Source organism: Eucyclogobius newberryi, unplaced genomic scaffold, assembly GCF_026437365.1.
Source record: "Eucyclogobius newberryi isolate DKJ021-1_F unplaced genomic scaffold, fEucNew1.0.hap1 SCAF_82, whole genome shotgun sequence".
Taxonomy (NCBI): Eukaryota; Metazoa; Chordata; class Actinopteri; order Gobiiformes; family Gobiidae; genus Eucyclogobius; species Eucyclogobius newberryi.
The window spans coordinates 75001-96783 of record NW_027316523.1 but is presented as its reverse complement, the minus strand read 5'-3'; the positions used below and the strand labels follow the sequence as shown (position 1 = coordinate 96783).

Here is a 21783-nt window from a genome sequence, read left to right as displayed (position 1 = left end):
AACATCTGGAGCTCTGCGCAGCAAAAGATGGTGCTCCCTTAAATGTGTGATTGGCATCACATCAAGACATCGCTCAAATATTCCTGTATCATTCTGGGAAAATGTTAATCGTTTCTCACCTCTCATTAACACTCGAGTTCTGATTCAAACAATTCTCAGTTGTGTTTGTTTTTTCATACAAACATAACTCTTTGTGTAGAATTGGATAAATGTCTTGGTTGAAAAAGCTAGTGAGGCATATAAGAAAAGGTGAAATAGTCTTCTAGCTATGAAATCACTTTTCCACACTTCCTTTTTTATCCTGATTGAGGTTCTGTTTGCTTCCTCTTAAAAGCGGACCTGCATTTCTGACACATTTATAAAATCAAATACAAATTGAGTCAAACAAACGCCAGGACACGTAATCATTTTATTGTCAGGAGAGGCTGATCTCAAATTGAGTGTTCACATAATTAGCAGCTCCCCCTCTGTGCATCAGGGCACAACATTTCAATGACAAATCTGCCTCCATTCATTCAGTGTCATAAAGGTGGGCCTGGTTTGTCCCCCCTGCACACGGGTGTCATTTATCCACCCACCGGCCCTCTCTGAACAAAAGGATTCTAATAATACTTACTCCACCTATACCACCACCACTGCTACCACTGCTACATGCAATTAAACCTTTTAACATGGACTAGAGGACTCATTATAGGGCGGGCAATTATTATGGAAATATTACAACATTTAGATCATAAACAACATACACATATTGTCTACATTTGTGTATAGTGCCCACCTCTAACTGCTTAAAAGGAGTTTTCCCACTGTAGAAAACGTTTGCAGTTACTGTAAAATCCAGTCCCCGTTGAATGGTTCTCACACAGGAGGAACTAGGGACCACACTTTGGGGACTTTTTTAGCTCCTGCTCTTGGGTACTTTTCAGTCAAACCAGAAACCTTTTGGTAAGTACATTTACAGCATTAATGTTATTAGGAAATATGCTTCATTCATTTCTTGACTTAAACAAACATTAGAGAGAACAATTACTTGTTGCCCAGAATACACAATTCTTAATTAACGGTAATGAGTAGTAACTACAATTCAGAATAATTGGGTTTTATTGTTAAATTAATTGTTTGAGCTTTTTGTACATCACAGTTTTGTGTGCTGTTTTATATTGCTCCAAAGTAGAACAAATACTTTTATTTTCCTAACTCTACATCATTAAATATGAAGAAAGACCCACTTTAAGCCTTTTTCGCAGTGAGTTTGCCAGAGTGATTGGGTAGGTCTTAATGGGAAGTAGGGGTGTGTAGGGACTTGGTTCTTGGGACTGTTATACTGTTAACTGCCATACATTTTGTCCAATTACCACACACCGTTTACTAAAATATGTATATATTTGAAACGTACAAATCTGCAGGGATCCCAAAGTACATGAATTAGAATCTCTGCTAAATTGCCCTTTTCGTCTTGATGTCAATACATTTTGACATTGAAACGTATGTGAAAACTCTGTTCTCGTTCATCAACCTTTAGGACAAAGCGTGGGCTGGGGTTATTTCAGGGCTCTGGTTGTAATTATGCCTTTCCCCTAACAAATGTCTGCAGGATTTGGAGGTGACAGAGGCGTCATCCAGGCGTCATTGTGACCTATGCTTGTCTTTTTCTGTTTACTGTGTATTTGTTGGCTCCGCACTCTGGAGGGGCCAGGATTTTGCCAGCCAAGCGATTTTCTGTCATTGCTTTGTTGGCAGTAATGTAGAGAAAATACATGCAGTTTCTAATTTCATGTCTCTGTGGGGACATCATATCAGCACTGTGGACATATTAGGCAACAATTCATCTGTAACCACATTCAGTGTCACTGTAGGAGCCACTGGAGACGGGCGTAGTAAGTCTTATTATGGAGACGAAGCGCCATAACAAAAGCTATTTACATATTTGAAAATAATTATACAACTGAATATTAGGCCATTTTTCATCCAGCAGTGATGAGACCTGCTACTGGTTTGAATTAAATAAATATGAATAAGTCATGTTTTACTGAATTGTTACATTTGTTTACATTTCTACTTAATGTCAATGTTAATGTCAAAGTTTATTCCTAAAGCTCACTTTAAAAGAGTCATATAAGATGCAATAAATTTAAAATACCTATAAAGTTAATAAAAAATACAGATTTTCTTTGTCACAAATCACAATACTAGTTATTTGTATGAGATCAGAAGGTTTATGCCATTGTTTTGAAAGGTAAAGAGGAGGGAATAATGAATAAATTCAAGCAAGAAGCCCAGAAGAAGACTAAAGATGAGATGAAGACTAAAGATGAGATGAAGACTAAAGATGAGATGAAGACTAAAGATGAGATGAAGACTAAAGATGAGATGAAGACTAAAGATGAGATGAAGAAGACTAAAGATGAGATGAAGAAGACTAAAGATGAGATGAAGAAGACTAAAGATGAGATGAAGAAGACTAAAGATGAGATGAAGAAGACTAAAGATGAGATGAAGAAGACTAAAGATGAGATGACTCTGATTTGAAAGCGTAATAATCTACAGTAGTGCAGAGTCCAGCCCTAAAGCATTTACAACGCTACATTAAGTTGCAATTGTCACATCGTCCCCATTATAACGCCTCACCCCTCGCCTCACCCACGGCGCCTCTCGCCTCACCCACGGCGCCTCTCGCCTCACCCACCCACGGCGCCTCTCGCCTCACCCACGGCGCCCCTCGCCTCTCGCCTCACCCACGGCGCCCCTCGCCCCTCGCCTCACCCACGGCGCCTCTCGCCTCACCCACGGCGCCTCTCGCCTCACCCGCCCACGGCGCCTCTCGCCTCACCCACCCACGGCGCCTCTCGCCTCACCCACCCACGGCGCCTCTCGTCTCACCCACCCACGGCGCCTCTCGCCTCACCCACGGCGCCCCTCGCCTCTCGCCTCACCCACGGCGCCCCTCGCCCCTCGCCTCACCCACGGCGCCTCTCGCCTCACCCACGCAGCCCCTCGCCTCTCGCCTCGCCTCACGCCTCACCCCCGGCGCCTTTCGCCTCACTCACGGCGCCTCTCGCCTCACCCACGGCGCCTCTCGCCTCACCCACGGCGCCCCTCGCCTCTCGCCTCACCCACGGCGCCCCTCGCCTCACCCCCGGCGCCTCTCGCCTCACCCACGGCGCCTCTCGCCTCACCCACGGCGCCTCTCGCCTCACCCACGCCGCCTCTCGCCTCACCCACGCAGCCCCTCGCGCCTCGCCTCACGCCTCACCCCCGGCGCCTTTCGCCTCACCCACGGCGCCCCTCGCCTCACCCACTCACGGCGCCTCTCGCCTCACCCACGGCGCCTCTCGCCTCACCCACGGCGTCCCTAGCCTCGCCTCACCCACGGCGCCCCTCGCCTCTCGCCTCGCCTCACGCCTCACCCATGCCGCCCCTCGCCTCTCGCCTCACCCACGGCGCCTCTCGCCTCACCCACGCCGCCTCTCGCCTCACCCACGCCGCCTCTCGCCTCACCCACGCAGCCCCTCGCCTCTCGCCTCGCCTCACGCCTCACCCCCGGCGCCTTTCGCCTCACTCACGGCGCCTCTCGCCTCACCCACGGCGCCTCTCGCCTCACCCACGGCGCCCCTCGCCTCTCGCCTCACCCACGGCGCCCCTCGCCTCACCCACGGCGCCTCTCGCCTCACCCACGGCGCCTCTCGCCTCACCCCCGGCGCCTTTCGCCTCACCCACGGCGTCCCTCGCCTCACCCACGGCGCCTCTCGCCTCACCCCCGGCGCCTTTCGCCTCACCCACGGCGTCCCTCGCCTCACCCACGGCGCCTCTCGCCTCACCCACGCAGCCCCTCGCCTCACCCACGGCGCCTCTCGCCTCACCCACGCCGCCTCTCGCCTCACCCACGGCGTCCCTCGCCTCACCCACGGCGCCTCTCGCCTCACCCACGGCGCCTCTCGCCTCACCCACGGCGCCTCTCGCCTCACCCACGGCGCCTCTCGCCTCACCCACGCCGCCTCTCGCCTCACCCACGCCGCCCCTCGCCTCTCCCACGCCGCCCCTCGCCTCACCCACGCCGCCCCTCGCCTCTCGCCTCGCCTCACGCCTCACCCCCGGCGCCTTTCGCCTCACTCACGGCGCCTCTCGCCTCACCCACGGCGCCTCTCGCCTCACCCACGGCGCCCCTCGCCTCTCGCCTCACCCACGGCGCCCCTCGCCTCACCCCCGGCGCCTCTCGCCTCACCCCCGGCGCATCTCGCCTCACCCACGCCGCCTCTCGCCTCACCCACGGCGCCTCTCGCCTCACCCACGCCGCCTCTCGCCTCACCCACGCAGCCCCTCGCGCCTCGCCTCACGCCTCACCCCCGGCGCCTTTCGCCTCACCCACGGCGCCCCTCGCCTCTCGCCTCACCCACGGCGCCCCTCGCCGCCTCTCGCCTCACCCACGCAGCCCCTCGCCTCTCGCCTCACGCCTCACCCCCGGCGCCTTTCGCCTCACTCACGGCGCCTCTCGCCTCACCCACGGCGCCTCTCGCCTCACCCACGGCGCCTCTCGCCTCACCCACGGCGCCCCTCGCCTCTCGCCTCACCCACGGCGCCCCTCGCCTCACCCACGGCGCCTCTCGCCTCACCCACGGCGCCTCTCGCCTCACCCACGGCGCCTCACGCCTCACCCCCGGCGCCTCTCGCCTCACCCACGGCGCCTCTCGCCTCACCCACTCACGGCACCCACGCCGCCTCTCGCCTCACCCACGCAGCCCCTCGCCTCTCGCCTCGCCTCACGCCTCACCCCCGGCGCCTTTCGCCTCACTCACGGCGCCTCTCGCCTCACCCACGGCGCCTCTCGCCTCACCCACGGCGCCCCTCGCCTCTCGCCTCACCCACGGCGCCCCTCGCCTCACCCCCGGCGCCTCTCGCCTCACCCACGCCGCCTCTCGCCTCACCCACGCCGCCTCTCGCCTCACCCACGCAGCCCCTCGCGCCTCGACTCACGCCTCACCCCCGGCGCCTTTCGCCTCACCCACGGCGCCCCTCGCCTCTCGCCTCACCCACTCACGGCACCCACGCCGCCTCTCTCCTCACCCACGCAGCCCCTCGCCTCTCGCCTCGCCTCACGCCTCACCCCCGGCGCCTTTCGCCTCACTCACGGCGCCTCTCGCCTCACCCACGGCGCCTCTCGCCTCACCCACGGCGCCCCTCGCCTCTCGCCTCACCCACGGCGCCCCTCGCCTCACCCCCGGCGCCTCTCGCCTCACCCACGGCGCCTCTCGCCTCACCCACGGCGCCTCTCGCCTCACCCACGGCGCCTCTCGCCTCACCCACGCCGCCTCTCGCCTCACCCACGGCGTCTCTCGCCTCGCCTCACGCCTCACCCATGTCGCCCCTCGCCTCTCGCCCTCACCCACGGCGCCTCTCGCCTCACCCACGCCGCCTCTCGCCTCACCCACGCAGCCCCTCGCCTCTCGCCTCGCCTCACGCCTCACCCCCGGCGCCCCTCGCCTCTCCCACGCCGCCCCTCGCCTCACCCACGCCGCCCCTCGCCTCTCGCCTCGCCTCACGCCTCACCCCCGGCGCCTTTCGCCTCACTCACGGCGCCTCTCGCCTCACCCACGGCGCCTCTCGCCTCACCCACGGCGCCCCTCGCCTCTCGCCTCACCCACGGCGCCCCTCGCCTCACCCCCGGCGCCTCTCGCCTCACCCACGGCGCCTCTCGCCTCACCCACGGCGCCTCTCGCCTCACCCACGCCGCCTCTCGCCTCACCCACGCAGCCCCTCGCGCCTCGCCTCACGCCTCACCCCCGGCGCCTTTCGCCTCACCCACGGCCCCCCTCGCCTCTCGCCTCACCCACTCACGGCGCCCACGCCGCATTTCGCCTCACTCACGGCGCCTCTCGCCTCACCCACGGCGCCTCTCGCCTCACCCACGGCGCCCCTCGCCTCACCCCCGGCGCCTCTCGCCTCACCCACGGCGCCTCTTGCCTCACCCACGGCGCCACTCGCCTCACCCACGGCGCCTCTCGCCTCACCCACGCCGCCTCTCGCCTCACCCACGCCGCCTCTCGCCTCACCCACGCAGCCCCTCGCGCCTCGCCTCACGCCTCACCCCCGGCGCCTTTCGCCTCACCCACGGCGCCCCTCGCCTCTCGCCTCACCCACTCACGGCACCCACGCCGCCTCTCGCCTCACCCACGCAGCCCCTCGCCTCTCGCCTCACGCCTCACCCCCGGCGCCTTTCGCCTCACTCACGGCGCCTCTCGCCTCACCCACAGCGCCTCTCGCCTCACCCACGGCGCCCCTCGCCTCTCGCCTCACCCACGGCGCCCCTCGCCTCACCCCCGGCGCCTCTCGCCTCACCCACGGCGCCTCTCGCCTCACCCACGGCGCCTCTCGCCTCACCCACGCCGCCTCTCGCCTCACCCACGGCGTCCATCGCCTCTCGCCTCACGCCTCAGCCATGCCGCCCCTCGCCTCTCGCCTCACCCACGGCGCCTCTCGCCTCACCCACGCCGCCTCTCGCCTCACCCACGCAGCCCCTCGCCTCTCGCCTCGCCTCACGCCTCACCCCCGGCGCCCCTTGCCTCTCCCACGCCGCCCCTCGCCTCACCCACGCCGCCCCTCGCCTCTCGCCTCGCCTCACGCCTCACCCCCGGCGCCTTTCGCCTCACTCACGGCGCCTCTCGCCTCACCCACGGCGCCTCTCGCCTCACCCACGCAGCCCCTCGCCTCACGCCTCACCCCCGGCGCCTTTCGCCTCACTCACGGCGCCTCTCGCCTCACCCACGGCGCCTCTCGCCTCACCCACGGCGCCCCTCGCCTCTCGCCTCACCCACGGCGCCCCTCGCCTCACCCCCGGCGCCTCTCGCCTCACCCACGGCGCCTCTCGCCTCACCCACGCCGCCACTCGCCTCACCCACGCCGCCTCTCGCCTCACCCACGCAGCCCCTCGCGCCTCGACTCACGCCTCACCCCCGGCGCCTTTCGCCTCACCCACGGCGCCCCTCGCCTCTCGCCTCACCCACTCACGGCACCCACGCCGCCTCTCTCCTCACCCACGCAGCCCCTCGCCTCTCGCCTCGCCTCACGCCTCACCCCCGGCGCCTTTCGCCTCACTCACGGCGCCTCTCGCCTCACCCACGGCGCCTCTCGCCTCACCCACGGCGCCCCTCGCCTCTCGCCTCACCCACGGCGCCCCTCGCCTCACCCCCGGCGCCTCTCGCCTCACCCACGGCGCCTCTCGCCTCACCCACGGCGCCTCTCGCCTCACCCACGGCGCCCCTCGCCTCACCCACGGCGCCCCTCGCCTCACCCACGGCGCCTCTCGCCTCACCCACGGCGCCCCTCGCCTCTCGCCTCACCCACGGCGCCCCTCGCCTCACCCCCGGCGCCTCTCGCCTCACCCACGGCGCCTCTCGCCTCACCCACGGCGCCCCTCGCCTCACCCACGGCGCCTCTCGCCTCACCCACGGCGCCCCTCGCCTCTCGCCTCACCCACGGCGCCCCTCGCCTCACCCCCGGCGCCTCTCGCCTCACCCACGGCGCCTCTCGCCTCACCCACGGCGCCTCTCGCCTCACCCACGGCGCCCCTCGCCTCACCCACGGCGCCTCTCGCCTCACCCACGGCGCCCCTCGCCTCTCGCCTCACCCACGGCGCCCCTCGCCTCACCCACGCCGCCCCTCGCCTCACGCCTCACCCCCGGCGCCTTTCGCCTCACTCACGGCGCCTCTCGCTTCACCCACGCCGCCTCTCGCCTCACCCACGCCGCCTCTCGCCTCACCCACGCAGCCCCTCGCGCCTCGACTCACGCCTCACCCCCGGCGCCTTTCGCCTCACCCACGGCGCCCCTCGCCTCTCGCCTCACCCACTCACGGCACCCACGCCGCCTCTCTCCTCACCCACGCAGCCCCTCGCCTCTCGCCTCGCCTCACGCCTCACCCCCGGCGCCTTTCGCCTCACTCACGGCGCCTCTCGCCTCACCCACGGCGCCTCTCGCCTCACCCACGGCGCCCCTCGCCTCTCGCCTCACCCACGGCGCCCCTCGCCTCACCCCCGGCGCCTCTAGCCTCACCCACGGCGCCTCTCGCCTCACCCACGGCGCCTCTCGCCTCACCCACGGCGCCCCTCGCCTCACCCACGGCGCCCCTCGCCTCACCCACGGCGCCTCTCGCCTCACCCACGGCGCCCCTCGCCTCTCGCCTCACCCACGGCGCCCCTCGCCTCACCCCCGGCGCCTCTCGCCTCACCCACGGCGCCTCTCGCCTCACCCACGGCGCCCCTCGCCTCACCCACGGCGCCTCTCGCCTCACCCACGGCGCCCCTCGCCTCTCGCCTCACCCACGGCGCCCCTCGCCTCACCCCCGGCGCCTCTCGCCTCACCCACGGCGCCTCTCGCCTCACCCACGGCGCCTCTCGCCTCACCCACGGCGCCCCTCGCCTCACCCACGGCGCCTCTCGCCTCACCCACGGCGCCTCTCGCCTCACCCACGGCGCCCCTCGCCTCACCCACGCCGCCCCTCGCCTCACGCCTCACCCCCGGCGCCTCTCGCCTCACTCACGGCGCCTCTCGCTTCACCCACGCCGCCTCTCGCCTCACCCACGCCGCCTCTCGCCTCACCCACGCAGCCCCTCGCGCCTCGACTCACGCCTCACCCCCGGCGCCTTTCGCCTCACCCACGGCGCCCCTCGCCTCTCGCCTCACCCACTCACGGCACCCACGCCGCCTCTCTCCTCACCCACGCAGCCCCTCGCCTCTCGCCTCGCCTCACGCCTCACCCCCGGCGCCTTTCGCCTCACTCACGGCGCCTCTCGCCTCACCCACGGCGCCTCTCGCCTCACCCACGGCGCCTCTCGCCTCACCCACGGCGCCCCTCGCCTCACCCTCGGCGCCCCTCGCCTCACCCACGGCGCCTCTCGCCTCACCCACGGCGCCCCTCGCCTCTCGCCTCACCCACGGCGCCCCTCGCCTCACCCCCGGCGCCTCTCGCCTCACCCACGGCGCCTCTCGCCTCACCCACGGCGCCTCTCGCCTCACCCACGGCGCCCCTCGCCTCACCCACGGCGCCTCTCGCCTCACCCACGGCGCCCCTCGCCTCTCGCCTCACCCACGGCGCCCCTCGCCTCACCCCCGGCGCCTCTCGCCTCACCCACGGCGCCTCTCGCCTCACCCACGGCGCCTCTCGCCTCACCCACGGCGCCCCTCGCCTCACCCACGGCGCCTCTCGCCTCACCCACGGCGCCCCTCGCCTCTCGCCTCACCCACGGCGCCCCTCGCCTCACCCACGCCGCCCCTCGCCTCACGCCTCACCCCCGGCGCCTTTCGCCTCACTCACGGCGCCTCTCGCCTCACCCACGGCGCCTCTCGCCTCACCCACGGCGCCCCTCGCCTCTCGCCTCACCCACGGCGCCCCTCGCCTCAACCCCGGCGCCCCTCGCCTCACCCACGGCGCCTCTCGCCTCACCCACGCCGCCTCTCGCCTCACCCACGCCGCCTCTCGCCTCACCCACGCAGCCCCTCGCGCCTCGCCTCACGCCTCACCCCCGGCGCCTTTCGCCTCACCCACGGCGCCCCTCGCCTCTCGCCTCACCCACTCACGGCGCCTCTCGCCTCACCCACGGCGCCTCTCGCCTCACCCACGGCGTCCCTCGCCTCGCCTCACCCACGCCGCCCCTCGCCTCTCGCCTCGCCTCACGCCTCACCCATGCCGCCCCTCGCCTCTCGCCTCACCCACGGCGCCTCTCGCCTCACCCACGGCGCCTCTCGCCTCACCCACGCCGCCTCTCGCCTCACCCACGCAGCCCCTCGCCTCTCGCCTCGCCTCACGCCTCACCCCCGGCGCCTTTCGCCTCACTCACGGCGCCTCTCGCCTCACCCACGGCGCCTCTCGCCTCACCCACGCCGCCTCTCGCCTCACCCACGCAGCCCCTCGCCTCTCGCCTCGCCTCACGCCTCACCCCCGGCGCCTTTCGCCTCACTCACGGCGCCTCTCGCCTCACCCACGGCGCCCCTCGCCTCTCGCCTCACCCACGGCGCCCCTCGCCTCACCCACGGCGCCTCTCGCCTCACCCACGGCGTCCCTCGCCTCACCCACGGCGCCTCTCGCCTCACCCACGGCGCCTCTCGCCTCACCCACGGCGCCTCTCGCCTCACCCACGGCGCCTCTCGCCTCTCGCCTCACCCACGCCGCCTCTCGCCTCACCCACGCCGCCTCTCGCCTCACCCACGCCGCCTCTCGCCTCACTCACGGCGCAGTATAATTGTCATGAGTCACTTTCTCTATCAATAATACAATGTCATGGATTTTCCAGATATTGTCCTGGATACAGAAAAAGGCATTTAATAAATCTGACTGGATCATATTTCGTGACTATGTTGTGCTTGTGCAATGGTAAAGCATTAAGGCTCATGGGATTACACCTTTTTCTAACGGTAACATTTTTCCTTTAAATGTTTTCCAGGTGACGGAGCAAACGATGTGAGCATGATCCAAGTGGCAGATGTGGGAGTGGGCATTTCAGGACAAGAGGGCATGCAGGTAAATAACTGAAGTATATAGATTAGATAGATTAATTATATCAAAAATATGTTTCATTCCAGATGATGGAGTGCATGTGATCAAAGGGCTGACAGCATTAGGCAAATGGCTTTTTGTATTGTCACAGTTTTAAAAGAACTAAAACAAAACAGAAGTTACTAATGTAATTACAGCTCTATGATTCGCAGAGAAGATGAATAAATAAACTGCAATTGGCATTTAGTTCATCAGATTGTTGTATTTTAAACATACATAAATGTATGTTCCAAGATTTATTAATAAATGTATGTGAATACAATTTTTGATACATCTTGGAACATACATTTTAGGTTTGTATTACAATATAATATATTGTTATTTATTTACAGTGGTAGAAATACTTTGCAGTCAAAAGTGGTGTTTATGCTCATCTGGATTTCACCATTTATTGGATCACAATTTGTTGAGGGCCAAGAAAAAATGGTCTGAGGACCGTTTTTGGCCCCTGGAGTCATAATCGTAATTTTAGATTAGATTAGCCTTATTAGTGTCCTCTGCATTTGACCCGTCCTTCATGCCGCTGGGGTCAAGAGGAAACCCTCCCAGACACATGCTCATGATCATGACCTTTTATTCTTCCTATAATCAAGCCACCACTCTTCACTTTTATGAAACGGGAGAGAATATTGGCATTGAGACTCAACATTTGATTCAAAGGACTTTCCCCCGGAGGCCTCAATGTGCTGAGTCAGGCTTGTGTCCACTAGTCCTTTCAGCAGCAGAGCACGTTATAGATGCTCTGGACTTCAGCCCCATATCACCATCTTCCGCCTTCCTGCAGTCGCTGGTTCAAACTTTCATGGGAATCTAAAGATAAATGCAAAGTGGTGAAGGCTGAGACGAGAACCAGATTCTAACATCTTTCACTATAAGCTAGTGTTAAGTGTTATAAGTTTGGCCACATGGATAATTGACTTGCTTAAGTTAAGTATATTTTATGTCTTGATGTAAGGCAAGGCAAGGCAAGGCAAGTTTATTTGTAGAGCACATTTCATACACAAGGCAATTCAAAGTGCTTCACAGCAGGAAAAATGCATTCAAATCACAAAGAAATTACAGAAATACAATAAAATTAACTAAATTAAAAATTATCAATCCAACTGATTTTCTAAACTAATAAAATCACAAACAACAGAGAAGAGTGCAAAGAAAAAATCCTTTCAGTCATATGCGCAGCTAAACAAAACTGTTTTTAGCTTAGATTTGAACATTGTCAGAGTAGAAGCCTGTCTCACATCTTCAGGAAGACTGTTCCAGATTTTAGCTGCATAAAACTGAAACGCAGATTCCCCATGTTTAGTCCTGACTCTGGCACCAGCAGGAGGCCGCTCCATGTTTAGTCCTGACTCTGGGCACCAGCAGGAGGCCGCTCCATGTTTAGTCCTGACTCTGGCACCAGCAGGAGGCCGGTCCCTGAGGTCCTCAGAGTCCGAGATGGTTCATATGGAACTAACATATCCAAGATGTACTTTGGTGTAAAGTGTTAAACATGATAAAAGTAATAATTTTTCAATATGACTCAATATTTAGAGTCTAAGACAACTCTTCAGTGGAAATCGCATGCGTCCTGTGACTAACTGACCAAAGCATTCATCATTGTTAATCAGATGTGTCCGTGTCAGCAGTCATCGGTTGTGGGCAGCTTTTTGAGATCAGGCCAAACCAACAGGAAATTATGATTAAGTGTCTTTGGTCCATTTAGCAAGGCACTCCTGTGACTCCAGCGTTTCACACCAAGTTCCAGATCCAAAAGTGTTTTAACTCCAACTCCAAATTGAATGGTAACCAAGAGGCAAATCTTCAAATCAGTGTAAAACCATGAATTATCCTGGACTAAAACTTGAGTCCAAACCACGTGTGGTTTTCAACAATAAAGAGACTTTTATTGACCGTGTTGATCGATAGATAGTTGTAGTAGATGTTGATAGATGATAATGAATGCCACAAGGCTATTGGTCTAGAGCGAGATCGGCCCCATTAAAGTGCTTTTTCAAACAGATTTCAATGCGTTTATTTACGGATGTGAATTGTTTAGTTTTATTTGTAAATTCTAAACTTTCGCCCTTTTTGATATATTTTGGTTGCACCTTAATGCCAAAGCAATAAAGCCCATTCTGATTCTGATTCTCTTTTTAACCTCATCTTCACTAACAACTGGTTGAAGATGCATATTGTACTGGACACAAGATATTACAAAAATAGTCATTGCGCTGCCGGCATACACAACATATTTCCTCATTTTGAACTTTTGGCCAAATGCATGAAACACTTTGTTAAAACATCACCTGTCATTTCCGTGTTCAACATGTGACATGTTTTGTACAAGCGAAAGCATTTGTTGTTTCTGTTGTAGGCTGTGATGGCGAGTGACTTTGCTCTCCCCCGGTTCAGTTTCCTCCAGAAGCTGCTGCTGGTTCACGGACACTGGTGCTACACTCGACTGGCAAACATGATCCTCTACTTCTTCTACAAAAATGCCGTATGATTTGTTCTACTTGCCAAGCAAACTTCAGCATGCTTAAAAAAACTCTTTTTTTGAAGGTTGAAAAACGTCTGAACATGAGTCCTCATGAGGAGGGATGGGCCTTTATTTATTTTTATATATAATTTTTTTAATTTATTCATTTATTTGTTTATTCTTTTTATTTTGCTGAAAACCAATATTTGCCAATACTTGTATTTCAATTTCAAGTTGAAGTAAAGATCACAAATTCATTTTTCACTTTAGTAAAAATTTATTATATATATATATATAATATATATTTATTGAACCGACACCTTAACGTGGTGGAGGGGTTTGAGCGCCCGAATGATCCGGGAGCCATGTTGTCGGGGGCTTCATGCCCCTGGTCGGGTCTCCCAAGGCAAACAGGTCCTAGGTGACGGGTCAGACAAAGAGCGGTTCAGAAGCCCATTATGATGACGACAAGAACAAGGCCATTTACGTCGCCCGGATCGGCGTCACCGGGGCCCCATCCTGGAGCCAGGCCTGGGATGGGTGCTCGATGGCGAGCGCCTGGTGGCCGGGTCTTACCCCACGGGGCGCGGCCGGGCACAGCCCGAAGGAGCGACGCTGGGCCGCCCTCCCGTGGGCCCACCACCCGCAGGAGGATCCATAAGGGGCCGGTGCAGAGAGATCTGGGCGGCAGTTGACGGCAGGGGCCTCGGCGACCAGATCTCCAGACACAGAGACTAACTCTGGGGACATGGAATGTCACCTCGCTGGGGGGAAAGAGCCTGAGCTTGTGCGGGAGGTTGAGCGATATCGACTAGATATAGTCGGCTTCACCTCCAGCACTGGAGGGCTCTGGAACCATCTCCTCCAGAGGGGCTGGACGCTCCACTTCTCTGGTGTTGCCCGCGGGGAGAGGCGGGGCTGGTGTGGGCGGGGCTGGTGTGGGCGGGGCTGGTGTGGGCGGGGCTGGTGTGGGCGGGGCTGGTGTGGGCTTATAGCCCCTCAGTTCAGCCGCCACGTGTTGGAGTTCACCCCGGTGGACGAGAGGGTCGCGTCCCTTCGAGTGGTTTTGGTCCTGGTTGTGGAACACTGGACCAGCTCTATACCCTCCATCGGGTGCTCGAGGGTTCATGGGAGTTTGCCCAACCAGTCCACATGTGCTTTGTGGATCTGGAGAAGGCTTTGGACCGTGTCCCTCGGGGTGTCCTTTGGGGGGTGCTCTGGGAGTACGGGGGTCCGGGGCCCTTTGCTCAGGGCTGTCCGGTCCCTGTATGACCGGAGCAGGAGCTGTGTTCGTTGCCGGCAGTAAGTCAGACCTGTTCCCAGTGCATGTGGGACTCCTCAGGGCTGTGCTTTGTAACCGGTTCTGTTCATAGTTTTTAAACTATTTAAAAGTATTTATTATTACCTAGTCAAGGGTCGGAGGGTGTGGTCAGGGGTCGGAGGGTGTCCGGTTTGGGGACCACAGGATCTCATCTCTGCTGTTTGCAGACGATGTTGTCCTGATGGTTCCATCAAACCCGCACCTGCAACATGCACTGGGACGGTTTGCAGCCGAGTGTGAAGCGGCTGGGATGAGAATCAGCTCCAAATCCGAGGCCATGGTTCTCGACCGGAAAAAGGTGGCTTGTCCTCTCCAGGTGGGTGGGGTGTCCTTGTCCTCTCCAGGTGGGTGGGGAGTCCTTGTCCTCTCCAGGTGGGTGGGGGGTCCTTGCCCTCTCCAGGTGGGTGTGGAGTCCTTGTCCTCTCCAGGTGGGTGGGGGGTCCTTGTCCTCTCCAGGTGGGTGGAGTCCTTGTCCTCTCCAGGTGGGTGGGGGGTCCTTGTCCTCTCCAGGTGGGTGGGGGGTCCTTGTCCTCTCCAGGTGGGTGGGGAGTCCTTGTCCTCTCCAGGTGGGTGGGGGGTCCTTGTCCTCTCCAGGTGGGTGGAGTCCTTGTCCTCTCCAGGTGGGTGGGGGGTCCTTGTCCTCTCCAGGTGGGTGGGGAGTCCTTGTCCTCTCCAGGTGGGTGGGGGTTCCTTGCCCCAAGTGGAGGAGTTCAAGTATCTCGGGGTCTTGTTCACGAGTGATGAAGGATGGAGCGTGAGATTGACAGTTGGATCGGTGCAGCAGCTGCAGTGATGCAGTTGCTGCATCGACTGTTGTGGTGAAGAAGGAGCTGAGTCCAAAGACAAAGCTCTCGATTTACCGGTCGGTCTACGTTCTGACCTCACCTATGGTCATGAGCTTTGGGTAGTGACCGAAAGGACAAGATCGCGGATACAAGCGGTCGAAATGAGTTTCCTCCGCCGTGTGGCTGGGCGCTCCCTTAGAGATAAGGTGAGGAGCTCGGCCACACGGGGGGAGCTCGGAGTAGAGCCGCTGCTCCTCCAGCTGAGGTGGTTCGGGCATCTGTTCCGGTGCCTCCTGGTCGCCTCCCGAGGGAGGTGTTTTGGGCATGTCCCACCGGGAAGAGGCCCCGGGGAAGACCCAGGACACTCTGGAGGGACTATGTCTCTCGCTCTCGACTGGCCTGGGAACGCCTCGGGATCCCCCCGGAGGAAGTGTCTGGGGAGCAGGAAGTCTGGGAGTCCCTGGTTAGACTGCTGCCCCCGCGACCCGGCCCCGGATAAAGCGGAAGAAGATGGATAAAAATTTATTTATCTGGGATTTAAAATAATTTGTTAGATAGAGCTTAATTGCGCCAACATTTCCAGTAACAATATTGATGCCAAATATAATTATGTAATTCAATATTGGCTGATATCAATATAATTGAAAACTCTCGGCCGATACGATACTGAGCCGATATATCGCCCGTCTCTAATCTTGAGTTGTACAAAATACAATTTAAAATACTTGACTGTGTGAGATGAAATGAATAGGTTTAGATAAAAAAAATGGCTGATGTCCTTGTGTCCAAGTCTACTTTATTGCATTATTTGTTGTTCGATGATAAAGTGCTGCATTTATCTGACTCATAACTTCATCTTCTTCTTTGTAGTTGAAATAATAGTAAATATCTATCTCTCTCTCTATATATAGATATATCTCTTCGGCCTGTACAACGTTGTGACCTCATTTGACCTCCAAAGTCTTCTGTTCTAAATGTTGCTTTTGAATGAGTCGTTATCTCCGTGTTCCGTCCTCTTCTGTGTGAATCAGTGGGTTTTATCTGTTGTTTCGCAGATGTTCGTGGCTCTCGTTTTCTGGTATCAGTTTTACTGCGGTTTCTCGGGGTCGGCCATGATCGACCAGTGGTATCTAATCTTCTTCAACCTCATGTTCTCCGCGTTCCCACAACTCATCACGGGCACCCTGGATAAAGACGTGTCGGCCGAGACGCTGCAGAGGCTCCCTCAGCTCTACAAGAACGGACAGAACTCAGAGGTGACCAAGGCCTATCTGAAAATACACTTTACATTACTTTACATTACTTTAAATAACATGCGATTGCAATTCATGGGAAATGTTTGAAGCATGTTCTTACTGGTTTTGTAAATCTAGGTTTGTTTTGTGGTCTCAAAACCCAGATACTAATCAATACAAACATTTTACAGTTTATTTTATTCTTCTTCTGAACAGTTTTGGTCTCGCTCTGAATCTATATCACACTAGAATAAGATCGCACGGTAGAATTAAAGAAAGTTGATTATCTTTGTAGTATCAAAACTGAAAATTTTAGAATATTTAGAATCAAAATCAGGTTTGAAGTTTTAGTATCGTAACACTATTTTGTTATTGTTTGTTATTTTATATCATTTCTTGTCATTGATACTTCCAATTCTAAAATTCGTTCATAATTTAATTTATTCTGGAGACAGCCATTAAAACAGATTTTCAAATAGCAGTTGCACTTCAAATTAGGGTCAATGTCAATTAATCGTAACAGTAATAAAAAAAATCATATTTTTAGTTGTCAAATTGAACTTGAAAGCTTGAATAGTTTTAGCTCTTTTTATTGACCAGACCATATATTGATCCCAGTGTGATGCTTTCACAAACTCTAGATCTAATATTCTCTTTTATCTCATCTTTTTATTCCCGTTCTGAAACACAGTTTACATATTCTACCAGCCAAAATAAATCAACCTATGAGTGGGATATATTTCACTGAAAGTACATCTTGTCCTCTCTACGCCAAAAACAATATGCTTCTTTTCATTCCTCCTACTTTATATCGTACAAATAAATAAGCCATATTTTACCCCCTCTTACAAAGTCAAAACGTGCAGCTGCAAATGGTTTATTACATGTTTGTGCTTTTGTTGCTTTCCCAGACACAAAATGTACAAATCACATTATATACAGTTATTATATACATTATAACCATGTGGAAAAGAACAAAGGTGTATAAATAATGTCTGAAGAAACAAATTAAAAGAGCTTTGAGCTCTCCCAAGCCCTTATGTACTTAAGTATAGTTGATATATATTATAGTATAGTTTTATTTTCTCCTTCCTTCACTTTCATCCGTCCATCTGCATTTTAGCTCCAGGATTAGGATTCTAATGTAAATATATATTTTCTTTTTCTTTTCTTTTGTTAAGATTAATATTGCAATTTAAAATGTCAAAATATAAAATGATGCTCCACGTGTGTCATCAATCCAAGTATCTCATGTATTCTCATGCTTTTCACACCAAATGCCACCTGAGATCATATTTAGCTTTCTGAGGACAACCAAATCTATTCCTGGACTATATTTGATCTAAAATAAGGCTAAACATGGTCTAAAATGAGACTAAACCATGGATAAGGTAGTTCTAAATGATGAGTCTAGTATGATGTGTCTACGTGAAATAAAATCACATTATTCATGTGTCAGGAGTACAAGCCATACATGTTCTGGATGAATATGATCGATGCCTTCTACCAAAGCCTGGTCTGCTTCTTCATACCCTACTTTGTAAGTCTGTTTTTTATGACTCGTATCTATTGAACGCACAACAATAAATGATGCAGGATTCCCCCGTCTCTCCCAGGCTTATGCAGACTCGGACGTGGACCTGTTTACATGGGGCACGCCCATCACCACCATCGCCCTGTTTACCATCCTTTTGCACTTGGGCATCGAGACCAAAACCTGGGTAAGGAGAGTCCTTTGTGTTTATTTTGAAATGTCAATATAAAGAGTAACTGCCACATGTTAAGTCACAAGAACATGTATTACTGAGATGTGGATGTTGATATTACTATCTCAGCTTTCATCACTCATGTTTTATTTTGATATGCTGTTGATCAGATCGAATACTTTGGAGTGAGAAACTTGTTATTTTGTCTAATCTGCATCTGCTTTTGAATATGAATATGAAGAGTTATGAATGTAACTACGGTTCTGTGAATCCTGGATGTGTCATTAGTGTTTTCAGCACTGCCCTCTGGTGCTCAATCTGGATGAAGTCGTCCCTTAATGATTGTCTGGCTGTTTTCCCTATTGTAGTCAAAATAAATGTATTCATCTTGTTCAAATCTAAAGAACACCTTTAGGCACGTCATTATTAAACTTACATAATATTCCTGTTTGCTTGTAAAGGTAAATGTTCTTTTTCTAAACCACATTTTCAGACTCAACTTGCCGTGGGCTATTCACAGTAACATTGTTTCAAATAAACATGTTCAAACATTCTCCAACATAAAGCTGTATGTGTGTGTCAAATACTACAATCCTCCTCCTGGTGTGTTCTGTCACACACAGGACAAGAGGACAAGAGGACAAGAGGACAAGAGAGAGGACAAGAGGACAAGAGAGAGTACAAGAGGACAAGAGAGAGTACAAGAGGACAAGAGAGAGTACAAGAGGACAAGAGTACAAGAGAGAGTACAAGAGGACAAGAGAGAGGACAAGAGGACAAGAGAGAGTACAAGAGGACAAGAGAGAGTACAAGAGGACAAGAGGACAAGAGTACAAGAGAGAGTACAAGAGGACAAGAGGACAAGAGTACAAGAAGACAAGAGGACAAGAGAGAGTACAAGAGTACAAGAGAGAGTACAAGAGAGAGTACAAGAGAGAGGACAAGAGGACAAGAGAGAGTACAAGAGGACAAGAGTACAAGAGAGAGTACAAGAGGACAAGAGAGAGGACAAGAGGACAAGAGAGAGTACAAGAGGACAAGAGAGAGGACAAGAGGACAAGAGGACAAGAGGACAAGAGGACAAGAGTACAAGAGGACAAGAGTACAAGAGGACAAGAGAGAGGACAAGAGAGAGGACAAGAGAGAGGACAAGAGAGAGGACAAGAGGACAAGAGTACAAGAGGACAAGAGGACAAGAGAGAGGACAAGAGGACAAGAGAGAGTACAAGAGGACAAGAGGACAAGAGGACAAGAGTACAAGAGTACAAGAGGACAAGAGAGAGGACAAGAGAGAGGACAAGAGAGAGGACAAGAGAGAGTACAAGAGTACAAGAGAGAGTACAAGAGAGAGTACAAGAGGACAAGAGATAGGACAAGAGATAGTACAAGAGGACAAGAGAGAGTACAAGAGGACAAGAGGACAAGAGGACAAGAGAGAGGACAAGAGGACAAGAGAGAGTACAAGAGAGAGTACAAGAGAGAGTACAAGAGGACAAGAGAGAGTACAAGAGGACAAGAGAGAGGACAAGAGAGAGTACAAGAGGACAAGAGAGAGTACAAGAGGACAAGAGAGAGTACAAGAGGACAAGAGGACAAGAGAGAGTACAAGAGGACAAGAGGACAAGAAAGAGGACAAGAGGACAAGAGAGAGGACAAGAGAGAGTACAAGAGGACAAGAGAGAGTACAAGAGGACAAGAGAGAGGACTAGAGAGAGGACAAGAGAGAGTACAAGAGGACAAGAGGACAAGAGAGAGGACAAGAGAGAGTACAAGAGAGAGTACAAGAGGACAAGAGAGAGGACAAGAGAGAGGACAAGAGATAGGACAAGAGAGAGTACAAGAGGACAAGAGAGAGTACAAGAGGACAAGAGATAGGACAAGAGAGAGTACAAGAGGACAAGAGAGAGGACAAGAGTACAAGAGGACAAGAGAGAGGACAAGAGAGAGTACAAGAGAGAGGACAAGAGAGAGTACAAGAGGACAAGAGAGAGTACAAGAGGACAAGAGGACAAGAGTACAAGAGGACAAGAGAGAGGACAAGAGGACAAGAGAGAGGACAAGAGGACAAGAGAGAGGACAAGAGGACAAGAGAGAGTACAAGAGGACAAGAGAGAGTACAAGAGGACAAGAGTACAAGAGGACAAGAGAGAGTACAAGAGGACAAGAGAGAGTACAAGAGGACAAGAGAGAGTACAAGAGGACAAGAGAGAGTACAAGAGAGAGTACAAGAGGACAAGAGTACAAGAGGACAAGAGTACAAGAGGACAAGAGTACAAGAGGACAAGAGTACAAGAGGACAAGAGAGAGGACAAGAGAGAGGACAAGAGAGAGGACAAGAGAGAGGACAAGAGAGAGGACAAGAGAGAGGACAAGAGAGAGGACAAGAGAGAGTACAAGAGGACAAGAGAGAGTACAAGAGGACAAGAGAGAGTACAAGAGGACAAGAGTACAAGAGGACAAGAGGACAAGAGTACAAGAGGACAAGAGTACAAGAGGACAAGAGTACAAGAGGACAAGAGGACAAGAGTACAAGAGGACAAGAGAGAGTACAAGAGGACAAGAGAGAGTACAAGAGGACAAGAGGGAGTAAAAGAGAGAGTAAAAGAGAGAGTAAAAGAGAGAGTACAAGAGAGAGTACAAGAGAGAGTACAAGAGAGAGTACAAGAGAGAGTACAAGAGAGAGTACAAGAGAGTGTACAAGAGAGAGTACAAGAGAGAGTACAAGAGAGAGTACAAGAGAGAGTACAAGAGAGAGTACAAGAGAGAGTACAAGAGAGAGTACAAGAGAGTACAAGAGAGTACAAGAGAGTACAAGAGAGTACAAGAGAGTACAAGAGAGTACAAGAGAGTACAAGAGAGTACAAGAGAGTACAAGAGGACAAGAGAGAGGACAAGAGAGAGGACAAGAGAGAGGACAAGAGAGAGGACAAGAGAGAGGACAAGAGAGAGTACAAGAGAGAGTACAAGAGAGAGTACAAGAGGACAAGAGAGAGTACAAGAGGACAAGAGAGAGTACAAGAGGACAAGAGAGAGGACTAGAGAGAGGACAAGAGAGAGTACAAGAGAGAGTACAAGAGGACAAGAGATAGGACAAGAGAGAGTACAAGAGAGTACAAGAGAGTACAAGAGAGTACAAGAGAGTACAAGAGAGTACAAGAGAGTACAAGAGAGTACAAGAGAGGACAAGAGAGAGGACAAGAGAGAGTACAAGAGAGAGTACAAGAGAGAGTACAAGAGAGAGTACAAGAGGACAAGAGAGAGTACAAGAGGACAAGAGAGAGGACAAGAGAGAGGACAAGAGAGAGTACAAGAGGACAAGAGATAGGACAAGAGAGAGTACAAGAGGACAAGAGAGAGTACAAGAGGACAAGAGATAGGACAAGAGAGAGTACAAGAGGACAAGAGAGAGGACAAGAGGACAAGAGAGAGGACAAGAGGACAAGAGAGAGTACAAGAGGACAAGAGAGAGTACAAGAGTACAAGAGGACAAGAGGACAAGTACATTTCAGTGCCTCGGCCTCTTCTTTGTGTTGGATCCTTGAACAGCTGATCAAGGCTGATTGACCCGTAAAGCGATTCCCGCTCTGTGAAAACCTCAGCACTTGTGTAGTTTAGATTTCTTTGTTGCGTTGTTAATATTTATCCACCTCAGTTTGTAGCTCTTGAAGCTTTTGCATTATGCAATAATTTAATTATGTTTTGAATCTCTTTTGGCATTAGATCAGATGAA

At 54.3% G+C, this 21783-nt stretch overlaps 1 protein-coding gene across 1 annotated transcript in view; it reads left to right on the top strand.

The window, feature by feature from the left end:
- Nucleotides 1-21783, top strand: part of atp10a (ATPase phospholipid transporting 10A) — a 77356-nt gene that overhangs the window by 54400 nt on the left and 1173 nt on the right. The window contains exons 15-19 of the mRNA XM_072437714.1: nucleotides 10433-10509; nucleotides 12902-13027; nucleotides 16168-16368; nucleotides 17807-17887; nucleotides 17964-18068. Coding sequence (XP_072293815.1) covers nucleotides 10433-10509; nucleotides 12902-13027; nucleotides 16168-16368; nucleotides 17807-17887; nucleotides 17964-18068 — 590 coding nt within the window. The remainder of the gene's footprint in view (nucleotides 1-10432; nucleotides 10510-12901; nucleotides 13028-16167; nucleotides 16369-17806; nucleotides 17888-17963; nucleotides 18069-21783) is intronic.